We start from the raw sequence: 14,023 nt of genomic DNA, 5'->3' as shown, positions 1-14,023 counted from the left end.
CTTCTGCATGCTCTTGCAAAAAAAAAACCCCAACAACAACAACAACAACAACAACAAAAAATGTATAAATAAATTTTTTGGGGAGTGAAGGACAAAGTATTAAAAACGTATTTATACGTTGTTGGGTTTGAAAGAGTTAATAAATAATACAAAATAAAAAAAAAATACAAATTGCTGTGTTTTTGGGGGGGATAGAACAGATTAACGGCATTTTAATTCATTTCATCAGTCAATCAATCAAGGTCAAAGTCAGGGTACCAATATAGTAACAGAACTCTCCAAAACGTACCTTTTTGAGTTTCATAGAAGCGGTGCTGTCCATATAGACTGTTGTTATGGTGATCCAGGGGACTCATGGGAAGAAAAGGGGAGGCAAGACTTCCTGAATAGCTGGGGTACCCTGTCAGAGGGAGGGGAGAACACTGACATTCAGCAGCTCTCTAAACATACAATTTATTTCTACAACCTATCATGAAATTGCCACTTTGTAAAACAGAAAAAAAAACTTTTTGCACTAACATGCCACATGACTTGACATTATTTACAGTGGACAAAGTGGTGACAAAAACCACAGCAGGCAGCTACTGCCAAATGTTTGCAGCATTTAACCGGATGGAATTTGCTTTCCTCCAAAACACATTTCTTCCCCCCCCTAAACCCAAGACAAACAGTATGAAGCATCAGAGTGAGCGCACGCACGCACACACACGAGCCTCCCGGGAGGTCGCTGGGAGGTAAATGGTCGTTCCACTGTGTTCCCCGTCTTCAAGGACGTTGAACTGAGGATCACTGTGTTAGCGGACAGTAACGCTACGTTCGTTACGCAAATCGATGTAAAGTCCGCTCTTAACTTTATACAATCTATAGAAGTGTGTATCGTGTATTTCCGGTTGGTTGCGCGCCAGACGCACGGACTTATAAACGCATATATGTGCGTACAGTATTTATGGAGACTGCCGCATTTTCACCGTAGAGACAGACAATAAATGAAAACGCCACCAAAAATCAACATTTTGAAGTTAGGCTAGCTTAGTGAGAGGCAACGTAAGATGGCCGCCAGGCATAAAAGTAGTTCAGACCAAGATTCTTTGCGAATAGAACATGTGTAAAACACAAAACGTATTTCCATTCAAAGGAGGTACCCTGATACGCATTTATATGACCACATGATTAGAAAAGGTGTACCCCAGGGGTCTTACTCGAGCATCTTCAGGTTTTGCGCATTTTCTTGCAACATGTAAACATACTAGAGGCACACATCTCCACGCGGGGACACCAAAAGGCTCCAATTGGCGTTTGTGAGCGTGCTCTGTTGTTCAGCAGCTGGTTTCATGCCCCACAGAGTGTCCTTGCTAGCCCGTTAATTGGCAGCCGTTAAAAGTTTAATGGTGGTGGCCAAAGTAAACAGCACTCCATAAAAACTCATCCTACGCATTCCACAGTCGCGCTGCAAAACCGCCGACACCCCCTTTTCCGCTCCGGCATGTGTGTCTGCGTTTGGTGGCATGGAGGGCCTTGCCGCTTGTTCATGCGGCCATGTAAACGCACCGCTACGCTGTGTGTGCATGCGCGATTACACTGAACGGTTAACAAGCAGTGAATCTAAATGGCAACAATTAGCCAAAAGGCTCTATCAGCCATCTAAAGCCAATCCCCCGAGTAATGACAAGTAATAAAATTCAGGAGGGTAGGAAGAAGAGAGGAACAAAGACCGTTGAAGGGGGGGGCGAGCAAAGTGGGGGACCAAAAGGACGAAGGGTTAGAGATTGAATAAATGACAAAGCGGGAGTGCGAGTAAAAGAGACACCAAAAGAAGAAGGCCTGTCGATATGAAAAGGCCGTAATGCGATGTTGCTGCCATGAGGCGTGCAGGGAGGCAAATGTGCGCGCGTTGTTTGCGATGGAAGATGAAGAGGGGAGTGAAAGGGAAGTGGAGAGCTTTGAGATGGAAGAGATGAGAGGACGGCGGCGAAGAAAGTACGGCGAGGAGCCATGAAACAAGGACAGGTGTGTGCGTGTGTGCGTAAATATGTCATACAACTGTGCCTTTCCGTGTGCAAGCGTGCATGCGTGCGTGCGTGTCGGCCAGGTCTCTCCTCTTTGTGCTGGCTCCACACTCCACTCGCTGGACAGCGGCCAGCTGGCAGCGCGCCCGGCGGAGCTCCCTGGCTTGAATTCTTAAAAACAATCATTTGTAGTGTGCCGGCATGCTCGTGAATGCGAGCGCGCGCGCGCGTGTTCCCAACATCAAAAGCTGAGCCAGCGCAGACACAAAATCTGTCTGATAGGCGACACACACACGCACACACACACACACCGGTGCTCTCCATTGACTGCCGCTGCTCTCTGCTCCGTTGCCATCCCGCCCGCCGCCTCTTCTTTCTATGAAGCTGATTTATAAGACAGCCACTCCAGGAGACATTAGTGCTCATTTCCAGGGCTTAAATGTTGCTATTTATTGCCAGATGAGCTACAAATGAGCCGGTTGTCTCGTTTCAGAACTGGAACGTTGAATCAAGTTTTTATCTTCAAATTTGTCAAAAAGTTCAAAGCATACACTCACATGTGCATATTGAGATGTGACTTCTTCCTCTTTAAGACTCAGACGCACTGCTTGCCATTATCAATTTATTTGAGAATCTATTAACTCTTTGACTGCCAAAAACGTTTAATAACGATCAGTAAAAACAAGACGTATGCTGCCATGAACGTTAAATGACGTCAACTACGTTTTTGTTTTTGTTTTTTTTAAACCAATGGGATGTGCAAGATCTAAGTGCAGCGCTGCCTGGTCAATGGGTTGTGGAATCAAAAACACCAACGAACTACGGCCAGCAGATGGCTTGAAAGATGAGTTAAAATGCTCAAGATCGGCTGCCACTGTGGGTGTTTATTTATTTATTTATTTTTATTTATTTATTTATTTTTTAATAACGTGTTGCAATAAAAGAGTTTTAATTACTCAGAATGTAACTCAGGAGTATATAATGCAGGGGTGTCAAACAAACGGCCCGTGGGCTAGAACCGGCCCATCAAAGGTTCCAATCTGACCCTTGAGGACAGTTTTCAGTAAATATTTTGTTGTGACTAAATTTGTCCACTAGAGGGCGCATTGACAACCACTTAAATAGCATTCTGAAATTTGGCATTTACTCACGATTTGATGCAAAAATATTTGGATAATTTTTTGTTCAGAGATTTCAGAGTATTGTGCCGTTAGATAATCAATGAGAATAGTTATTTACATCTGTTTCATATTTAACAATAATTAAATAGGTAGAGTGATGCCTTGACAAATGACCCAACTTTTTTGCTTTGACTTGCAAGCAATATACGTCTTACAGAATCCCTGAAACTCGTGACAATTCATGTTTGTGTCCATGATAGAATTTTACTGCCTCCTAGTGGCCAAGGCGGGCACATCAGAAGGAGCAGCACGATGACGAGTGATAGTTTCTTAATAACAAACATGTTTTGCTGTTATTCATTTTATTGGGCAAAAAAAACACAATTTTTGCTTTCAGTTACAAGCATGGTAACGGAATGAATGGAAGTCGGATCTCAAGACGCCATATTCAAAACAGCCACATTGTTATCAAGTAGCGCAAGTCAATATGGACTGTGCAGCTCATTTTGAGCACCATCACTTATCAAATTGATTTCATCAATCGATACCATATTGATTATTAAGCAAACAAGCTGATATATAGCTGACTCGGTTCTATTTGAATCCACGGCAACAAGAGCCGTCATACCGAGAGTTATTTTTTTCCTTTTTGATGACTCACTTTCACACATTTTGGGAAGAATAGGCCTAATATGTCATTTTTGAACATTTCAGTCACGCAACACAACACACAAAGCGAAAACTGAAAAGTACAGATAACTCTGTCAAACTCCTTGTTGGACCGCAAACGGTTAACTGTCAAAAGACGACACTGTGTGCGTAGATCTTTGTGATCAGGAAGGGGGCCGTTGGAGGTCGGTTAGCCCACAGGGGGGTGGCGGGGCTGAAGGTGGGGCCTCTGGACAGAAAATACTGGAAATAGAGCTAAGCTTTCGGTGTGGGGGGTTATGTGTCTAAAAAACATACACATACTCTTCATTAGGTACACCACATACTGTACTACTCCAAAAATGTTACCAAACATTGACTGTAAGATTATTTATGATACAACCCTGGAATTGGATAATTGGCGCAGGTGTTGCGTAGCGGCGAGGACACACCTGTCTTCGGGGAATGAGAAATTAGCCCCACCATAAAGTATATCATTATGTTTTAGGGTCAAGTCTCGGTTTGCGGTACAGGAAATGAATGTAAGTCAATGTAATTTCCTCTGCAGCGATGGAAATTGTATATGTGTGTGCGTAACGAGGGTTGGACGACCTCATAAAACCCTCAAAGTGGGTCAGGGGCCGAAGGATGATGAGTGAGAGGAAGTCAACGTAAAAAAAAAAAAAAAAAAAAAGGGGGCGGAGGTGTCAACTGAAAAGAGTTATATTTTGACTTTTTAGTGTGCATGTTCAAGGAGATATTAGACGCCATTTTTTTGGGGTCAGGGTACTGAAACTCCGCCAAAACCAGCGCCAAACACAAAGCCACATGCTTCTAGTGCCAGATGAGTTCAGCATGTGTGTGTGTGTGCGTGTGTGTTGTAAGTAGCGTCATCTGAGGCATCACAGCTTCATGTGTTGGTTAAACCACTTAATGTCTTCATCGCCGTCTAATCCCAAAACCAAAACCTTGGATTAACCAGAAACCAAATGCTACGCGCGTGCGCGCGCGTGCGTGCGTGTTACCTTCATGCGAATGAGGGAACCAGATAGGGGAGGCGTTGGAATGGGGTCCGGTCCGGTACGAGGGAGAGGACGGGGAGGAAACGGGTCCCGAGGGGTGAGGCGGGTGGGAGGCCGGCGACCCCAAACTGCTGGACAGGAAGGAACCCATAAAGGAAGCACCTGAGAGACAGAGGAAAAAAAAGGTTAGAGGTCACGTTTCTGAACATTGCTGATTAAATTTGGCTCAGGAGAAGAATGAAAGCATGTTTAATTACGAGAACAGATGTGCGCACAAACTTCCTCTAAAGCCAAGAAGAATGACAGAATGCTTCATTGTAAACTTCATCCTGGAAATTCAAACATGTTTTTTTTTGTTTTTTTTGTGCACCATAAAATAAAGTATATTGGTTTGGTAGTAGAGAGCAATTATATTAATAAAAGTGCTGTCGAAAAATGAAATTATATGACCTGCCCTTGAGAAAATTATCTGTTCAAGATAGACTGCAGATGCCCCAAATTACATCTTTTTTTTTTTTAACATACACATCAGATTTTTCTCTTATTAACTCAAAGTGAATATTAAAGTACCAATGCGTAATTAATTAAGTAATCGTTATGTGGATACATGGGTTTGAAATTAAGATAATAATGTCACTGGCATTGCCATGGCAACCATGGAGCACTTACTTGGAGCTTTTATTCTCTTTTATTAGTTTAAAGAAGAGTTAGCAAAGTAAGTAATTTTTGTCATATTAAAAGACAAAATAAGTAAAAAGACAAAAATCATCCCCATCTTGTGCAACATCACATCACGTGCAAGAAACAACCACATCCGAGGAAAAACAACCAATAAGCGATAGACTCACTCATTGTGGGCACACTACTAATTGCCTTGCAAAAATAAAAATAAAACTTCAACCTGATAACTGACTGTTTTCATAAATATAACAAAAAAGTGATTGTTTTGAAAATTTCAAAATTCTAGGAAATGTAAAATTTGGAATTTAAAAAAAATGCAATTAATGATTGGTGGCGGTCCTGTGCATCCGTCTGAGTGAGGGCATCCACAGCCCACCCGCCATTAACTCATTTGCTCCCAAAAACATATAAACACGTTCTATTTTAAATATTGCCATGGTCCCAAAAACGTATATATATATATATATATATATATATATATATATATATATATATATATATATATATATATATATATATATATATATATATATATATAGGGGTGGGGGGGTATGCTAAAGCATACACAAGGCTTTAATGCAGCTTCTGACCTGAAGAGGTTGCTTAAAGCAATAGTATGTATTACAAAAAAAGTCCACCTGGTGGCAGCAGAGTACAAGAGATCAGCCAGGGCAATGTTGCAACAAACTCTTTTCCCCAGTGTTTTCAACAGGTTTGTGAATAATAATGAAACTTAGCGATATTCTAATGGTAATTGCTGCAAAACGGAAACAGATGCAAATATACTTTTTTTCCTGATCAGAAAAGAGACTCTAATCTTTCTTTTGGTAGGTCCCATGTTTTTATAGCAATAGAAAACAATATTCTGTGGGCCTTGCAAAATCAGTCAGAATCCAGTATAACAACCAGGTTGCTTCAGTGAAAATGGCTGGGAGTGAATTAGTTAAAACTAAATGGGTGGCAAAATCTCCTATAGTCAAAAAAATATATTTTTTAGGGGGTCTCATAATCATGATCATAATCATTCACTGGAATCACTTCGAATCTCAGCCTCATGATATTTTCACCACATTTCTCCGCGGCTGCTGCTTAAACACGCTGAGCATTTGACACGACTTTCGAACAGAAATCACACCGGGACTCAGTGGTACATTTCCACCGCGCGCGCACACGCCGGCGTAAGCAGTGGAAGCCGGCGAGCGAACGGGCTCTGTTTAGTTTGGCTCGTTTGAATGTCTCCGCACTTATCGGCGCGCTCTCATTTGGTGGAACAACCTGAACAGTTGTCGGGGGAAGGAAGAAACAAATCCACAGGGAGTCAGGTAATTAGTCGCTGGATGGGGAGACGGAGCAAGTGCGGTGGGCTGGGTCGTTACCCATAAACACCGCCTCGCCGAGACAATTACGACAACAGTTCGCATCAGAGGGCTGAGCACGCACGCACGTGCATGCGCGGTACCTTCACCTCCAACACGTACTCACTAGCGCACACTAGTGCACCCAGGCAGTTCTTTTGATGTCTTCATGCAGAAAACAGTCTATGATTTCAATAAACAATTAATCAACAGATTTTTTTTTTTGATTTTTTTTTTTGATTTTTTTTTTATGGCAGGCGGTATTTAGTTGCTGCTGGATTTCACTTTGATTCATCTTTCTTTCCTTTGACCTTTCCTCTGGTCTCCTGACCTTCTGAACTTCACGACTCTGGCAAGACTCTGAAGTATCCGGTTAAGGTGAAGGGTAATGGGATTTTTAGTAGGTTTTAGGTGAACTAATGAGTACAAATTTGCGCAAATTCACACGCACACACGCACGCACGCACGCACGCATACACACACACACACACACACAACTAAAAAAAAAAAAAGCGCAATGATGATAAAATGTTGAATCGGTAAGACTGCCGAATAAACAATTCTGAGCTCTTTCTAAAAAAAATAAAATAAAAATAAAATAAAATAAAAAAAACATTTTTTTTTATTTTAAAATGTTTTATATTATTATGATTATGATTATTATTCTGATTATTCTGATTATTATTATTATTATTATTATTATTATTATTATTATTATCATCTCATATTCCCAGCCATTTTCACCGAAGCAACGCCGTTTGCTCCTGACTGTTTTACTGGATTTTGACTTATTTTGCAAGGCCCACAGAATATTGTATTCTATTACTATAAAAACACGGAGAAAGATTAGAGTCTCTTCTTTCATCAGGAAAACAAAGTATATTTCTGTCTGTTTCCGTTTTGCAGAAATTAGCATTAAAATATAGCTAAGTTTCATCATTAGTGACAAATCTGTTTAAAACAGTGGGGAAGGAGCTTTTTGCAACATAGCCCTGGTTGATCTCTTATACTCTGCTGCCACCTGCTGGCCGTTTTTGTAATAACTACCATTGTTTCAAGCATTCTGTCCAGTTCAGAGGCTGAATCAAAGCCTTCTCTATGCTCTAGCATTAAAAAAAAATAGTAATAATAATAATAATAATTTTAAAACATATAAATACGTCTTTGGGAACGTGGCAATATTTAAAATATAACGTATTTATAAGTTTTGGGGAGCAAATCAGTTAATTAGGCCCTATTTACCAAGAAGACTGGCTAATTGTTAGCCAGTTAACAATCAGGCCCTAACCTGCGTTGACTCATTCAATGGCTCCCATGTCACTCACCAGTCACCATATTTTGTACGAATAAGTTCGACAAGGAATTTGGCAGAACTTCATCTATCCCCCCCCCCCCCCCCCCCCCCCCCCACCACTTTCTGTTCTATTTTCCTTCCCCATGTTGAAATATTTTGGCAGATTTTTGTGTTGTTTTTTTTGTTTTTGTTTTTTTTAACTTGAAGCTGCAAACCACACTTGTACAACAGTAGATCAGTGGCCTTTCAGCCAGTCATAATAAAACACAGCTCATATACAGTACGTCTCGGGCTGGTTTCACAAGGCCCCCCTGGCAGTGTGGGCACACACACACGCATACACGCGCACACGCGGGCGTGTGTCAAAGAGAAAATGATAGACTCGATGGTCTGTGTGTACCTCATCTTTTACGATGTACAACAGAAGAAGAAGAAGAAAAAAAAGTCAGTTAAAAGCTACGCACTCGTTTTTAAGTTACGACCATCTTAAAATGTCTTCAAAACATAAAAGTTCATGTTGATGAAATAAGTCAATAAAATGTTTTATTTCAAACACTTAGCGATATTGATTAGTGTTCTTAGAGTTGAAATACTTAACATTCCACTGTGGGCCTTTCTTCCCACAGCTGTTCTTCAGTCCCAGCTCCACCCTTCCCCACCATCTTTTTCCATTTACTTATCTCCATCCATTTTGCCTGTTTTGCCCCCCCCGTTCCCTCTTTTCCTGTCACCTCCCTTCCCTGCCCGCTCAGTCCGTTTTATGTTGGCGAGTTGAGGAGAAAATCATATTTGCCCGCTTCCTCCGGCCCGGCTGATATGGAAAATCATGAGAGAGAGGCCAGCCGCTAACGTAAAACTCATTCCTGCCCATTTTTTTTTTATGCCTCCCCCACTCCTCGCCTCCGTCTCTTCCTGCCCTCCGTTTCCGCCTTTGTTTTATCCCCATCCCGACATTCCCTTTCCATCTGTCACCCTTACATCCTCCCGTTGTTCCCCCCGCGCAGCTCTGAGGTCCAAACGGCGTGCGCGAGGCTGAACTGACGAGATACGTCAGCGGAGGGCTGCGTGAGAGGCAAAGACGAGGCTAAACAAACGCACCCTAACCCCCACTCAGCCGGGCTTTTGTTCCTCGCATCAACCGCAGACATGCATCAGAAAGTAAATAAACGCAACAGTGACCCAAGCGGACCTGAGATTATGCGCTGCATGTTACTATACATGTTATTTGCTATAAACGGAACGCGCCGTCTGAGAAAGATTCTATATTCGGCCTCCATAGTGGTGATTAAAGTCGAAAGCGCCGCTCGAGTGCGGCCCACTCTCCCAGATGGCACCATGTGATGGAAGCGTGTCAATAGCGTCTCACTGAATCCTCCGATCAGATGCTGACAATCCAAGACAGCAAAAATTAGGACTTTCTGTTCACTTGAAATCCGTCAGCCGTACTGACAGTTTGATTTGTTGGTTTATGCTTTGACAGTTAAATGAGCAAAGCTTGCACACGGGCTGGGGAGAAAACGTGCAGGTTCAACTGCTGAGCATGTTTTCGGTGTCATTGTAGATAAAAGGGCTACGAATCGACTTTATTGAGTCCCCGCATTGTTTTAAAAAAATCCAAAAAATCTATAGATTTTGTAAAAGTTTTAAACGTAATATTTTCTATGCACCCCCACTAGTCAAAAAACGGCATTCTGATTACTATTACATTTGTGGAATATGAGCAAAATCAGCCCGTTTTTGTCCATCTCAGTGGTTGGCCATTTTACATTATACATCGCCCTCTGCTGGTGACTAAAAATGACATCACAGTGCCTAAGGGCTCCGGAAACGACCAATCCCGGCTCACTTGTTGTCTGGGTTTGGTCATGTGATAATAGTGATGTCATTTTCAGTCGACAACAAGTGGCAAAATGGCCGCCCCCGAGGATGGACAAAAAAATAAAGCAGCTTGATTCATATTCCATAAATGCAACATTACTCCTATTGCCGTGTTTAGACTACACACATAGAACATGTTATTGTAAGGATTTTTTTATTTTTTTTTTTAACTTGACCTCCCCTTTAAAAGCATCTGACATTATCTTTATCGTTGATTTTGAAAAGTCAATTAATGATAATCTATGTGCTTTAAGATTTTTTTTTTAATGAACTAACACAGTTAAGGCCAGGATAGTTGTACTCAAAAACACAACATTATAGGAATATGTCAATGCCAAACTTTATTTTTTTTATTTTTTATTTTTTTTATTGTAACCCAAAAGGTTGTTGAGAAAGAATATCGGGCGCATTGTACTTAAGTGCCCTCACAGTTCCGCAGGTACAAGGCAGCCTTTTTTAAGAGTGCCAATTTTAATTAAAAACGGTTCAATGAGGGCAGGCTGTCAGTTTAAAAACAGTGGAAGTATAAATGTTTTAAATGCAAAATCCAGGGAAGGTGTCAAATGATGAAAAGCAGCCAAGGTTAGCGTCTTATTTTTGGATGATAACTCTTTTTCTCGCATTTATTTTAAACTACTCATATAAAATATGTGCAGAATGTTGCTTGCAGCGACATGAAACAAAAAAAAACAAAAAACAAAAAAAACGGAGGTGCACGGTGGAAAGAAATAATAACCTCTGTGCTTCACGTTTGAGCAAAGATCGAAGGTGAAAGCTAACAGCGAGATGAAAGATAGCAGGCCCAATCGTCCCAAGGTTTCACACTATTCTGCAGAGGGGAAGGGAGGAGGAGAACCGCGGAAGAGCAGGAAGACAAAACAGGAATAAGACTGATATCACAAAGCAGCATGTTCTCGCAGGAATTTGTTTTAAAACACAAAATGTTAAGCTACTATTTATACTGGACTATGGAAAAAAAAAAATCCCATCATGGTACAAATTAAATCAATTCACGGTAATAATATATATCATGATATAAATTTATGTTTTAATAGTACAATTAAATTGTTTCTGAATGGGGTCCTTTGTGAAGCTGAAAACAATGAAAACCTCCTTTAGTGATGACTGGATGGGTGTTTTTGTTTGTTTGTTGTTTGTTTGTTTGTTTGTTTGTTTTGCCACCAGTAAGGTGAGCATTAGCAACTTGGGGTTTACGTTTTAAGTTTCTTTTCTTCACACTGTTGTTTTCCCAGTAAAGAAAAATCTCTTAATCTTGCTGACAAACTTCACAATTTGTATATTTTTTTTAACCACTTTAAAATGTCCCACTTATTCAGGAAGCTAGTCGCTAAGCTAACTTGCTACACACCAGCAATGAGCTGTGTATGGCTAGCTAGCATGGCTAAACACTGTCCTAGCGCTTTGGCGTTCGTTTATCTCGTCTTCTTTTTTATTAAGAATTTACATTTCTTTTCTTCACAAAATTGTTTTTACCACTAAATCGAAAACCTGTCTGACAGTCTTGACTGGAAAAAAATATTGTTTGAAGATTTTTTTTAACCACTTTAAAATGTACCGCTTATTCAGGAAGCTAGTCGCTAAGCTAACTTGCTACACACCAGCAATGAGCTGCGGCTGACTAGCTAGCATGGCTAAACACTGTCCTAGCGCTTTGGCATTTGTTTATCTCATCTTCTTTTTTCGTTAGATTTTAAACTTCTTTTCTTCACACCATCGTTTTTACCACTAAATCGAAAACCTGCCTGGCAGTCTTGACTGGAAAAAACAATTGTTTGAAGATTTTTTTTTAACCTATTTTGAAAACAAAACAGCAAAAAACACAAGATGTAGCGCACATCGCTAGGAGAGTGGTTAGCCATGCTAGCTGGCCAGCAGAGGCTTTTTTTGCAGGTGCGGCGCATGTTAGCTTAGCGACTAGCATTCTTGTAGTTCCTGAGTAACAGGGGAAGCAGGGAGACTGTTTGATGTAGGTCTGATTCTTTTAAAAATAAATAAGTTTTTTCAATGCGTTTATAATATGAAAGCCTTTTCAAGTCAACAACAACAAAAGTTGGATCCTGACACGACGCATCAGTATGCTGGTGAATTATCGCCACATTTGCCAGTTGACAAACACCTCGATCCACACACTCACCACTGTCAGTCTGTACAGTCCCTAGTGCGAGTGTGTGCGTGCGTAAGTGTGTGTGTCAGAGGTTCTGACTCTCGTTAGTTTGGCTGCTACGCCTATTGCCGTACACTTGGCAAACTCTCGTCAGCCCGAGCCTTTCATAAGCCTCCAACCACCAAGGGCCCTGGCATCGAGCCTTGAGCCAGCGTGTGCGTCTGACTATGTGTGCGTGGGTGCGCGCGTGCGCGCGTGTTTGTATTTAGTGGCAGGAGTCAAGCCAGACCTTTCTGATCTGTTTTGACACCCCAGGATTGCACAAGTGACAGGGCTACTCAAACAAGGCGGTGGCGGGAGCCTCGAAAGACGCACGCGCGCGTGCGCACGCCGGGGCGATGCAAACACATTCAGTGTGTCAATAAAGGCCTGAACAGTGCTTACAAAGAATATGTTCCGGGGAGCAAAAAGGAGTTCTTTTGCTCGACGACATCCAGATAGCATTTTCCCTTCCGCTCTATCTTATTATTCATCAACTATTCCTCTTGACTCATTCATGTCGGAGTAAGCGGAGGGAGAGCGGCGCGCAGGCAAAGCAATGGCGTGTCATCTGGGACGAGCGGCTGCACTGAATCACATTACGGGGGGAAAAAAAAAGAGAGAGAGAGGACGGAGAATGGAGGAGAGGGAGAGAGAGAGAGCGGAGGGGGAAAAATGAGATGAAAGAGCAACAAATGAGAGATTTCCCTGCGAGGCGCATAAATCAGCAGACTATGAACAGCAGCTCAAAGCCCGACTCCCAGATTGCGGACCAGACTCTCGCCACACACACACACACACAAACTAATGTCTCGCCACACACACGCACTCCCGACTAAGATCCGCGATCTCGCAGCTTCGACGTCAAGCTCCCCCTACAAGACGCTTCACCTGCTGGCTGGGAGCGCTCGGTCATTACACAAAGCAAAGAATCAATCATAAAACGGACTAGCAGGCCCGATTCAATGAACAGAAAAGGCCATGTTTAAAAAATGCCTTCCGTTGACAAAGGTGACCGACAAAATGTTCCGTCAAAATGTGAGTACGAAGGAAAAAGTTCCCATTTTTCACCACAGATTTTTTTTGTTTGTCGACCTCATATAAAAGTCTACACACCCCTCATCAAATGTCAGGTTTTGTGATATAACAAAAATGAGAGCAAAACAAATCATTTCAAAACTTTTTCCACCAATAATGTGTGCTAAAACGTTTTTTTTTTTCTTAATCTTTTGAGAGGGCAAGTAAAAATAAATGACCAAAATATCACACATGTCTACATGCACACCCTCTTATAATTGGAGGTTATCAAATGAATCGATAATTATTTTTGATAATCGATTGATCGTTTAGATACCTTTTTAATTTTAATGTCCAAATGCTCAGAATGTCAGCTTCTCAACAGTATTTTTTTTAATTAAAAAAAAATAAAATAAATAAAAATGAATGAATGATAAAGCCCGTATCCCACTGAGGGATTTCACATCAGGGTTTGTTAATGGTCACAACATTTCCTAAATGTTCTCAACACAGTCTTGATGGTTCTCTAAACATTCTTAATTGTCTCTATTGTTCAACATGTTCAAAATTTATTTGCGACAAGAAAGAGCATTAAGACTGCTTAGGAAACCGTTAAGACTGTTTGGGAACTTTTAGTAAACACTGAACAATTTTGAAGATGTTCAAAATTTCCTTACGACAAGAAAGACCATTAAGACTGTTTAGGAAATCGTTAAGACTGCATAGGAAACCGTTAAGACTGCTTAGGAAACTGTTACGACTGTTTAAAGGCTGTTTAGGAAATGCTGTGAACAATTTTGAATATGTTCAAAATTTTCTTGCGACAATAAAGACCAT

General features: G+C 41.3%; 1 protein-coding gene across 6 annotated transcripts in view; it reads right to left on the bottom strand.

Annotated features, from left to right (window-relative positions):
• bahcc1b (BAH domain and coiled-coil containing 1b) overlaps positions 1-14,023 on the bottom strand; it is a 111,234-nt gene that overhangs the window by 34,479 nt on the left and 62,732 nt on the right. For all 6 annotated transcript variants that reach the window (XM_077503775.1, XM_077503779.1, XM_077503776.1 and 3 more), the window contains 2 exons: positions 4,801-4,959; positions 290-400 (listed from right to left, as the gene is read on the bottom strand). In XM_077503775.1, coding sequence (XP_077359901.1) covers positions 290-400; positions 4,801-4,959 — 270 coding nt within the window. The remainder of the gene's footprint in view (positions 1-289; positions 401-4,800; positions 4,960-14,023) is intronic.

This window comes from Festucalex cinctus, chromosome 17 (genome assembly GCF_051991245.1).
Source record: "Festucalex cinctus isolate MCC-2025b chromosome 17, RoL_Fcin_1.0, whole genome shotgun sequence".
Taxonomy (NCBI): Eukaryota; Metazoa; Chordata; class Actinopteri; order Syngnathiformes; family Syngnathidae; genus Festucalex; species Festucalex cinctus.
This window is presented reverse-complemented; position numbering and strand designations above follow the sequence as displayed.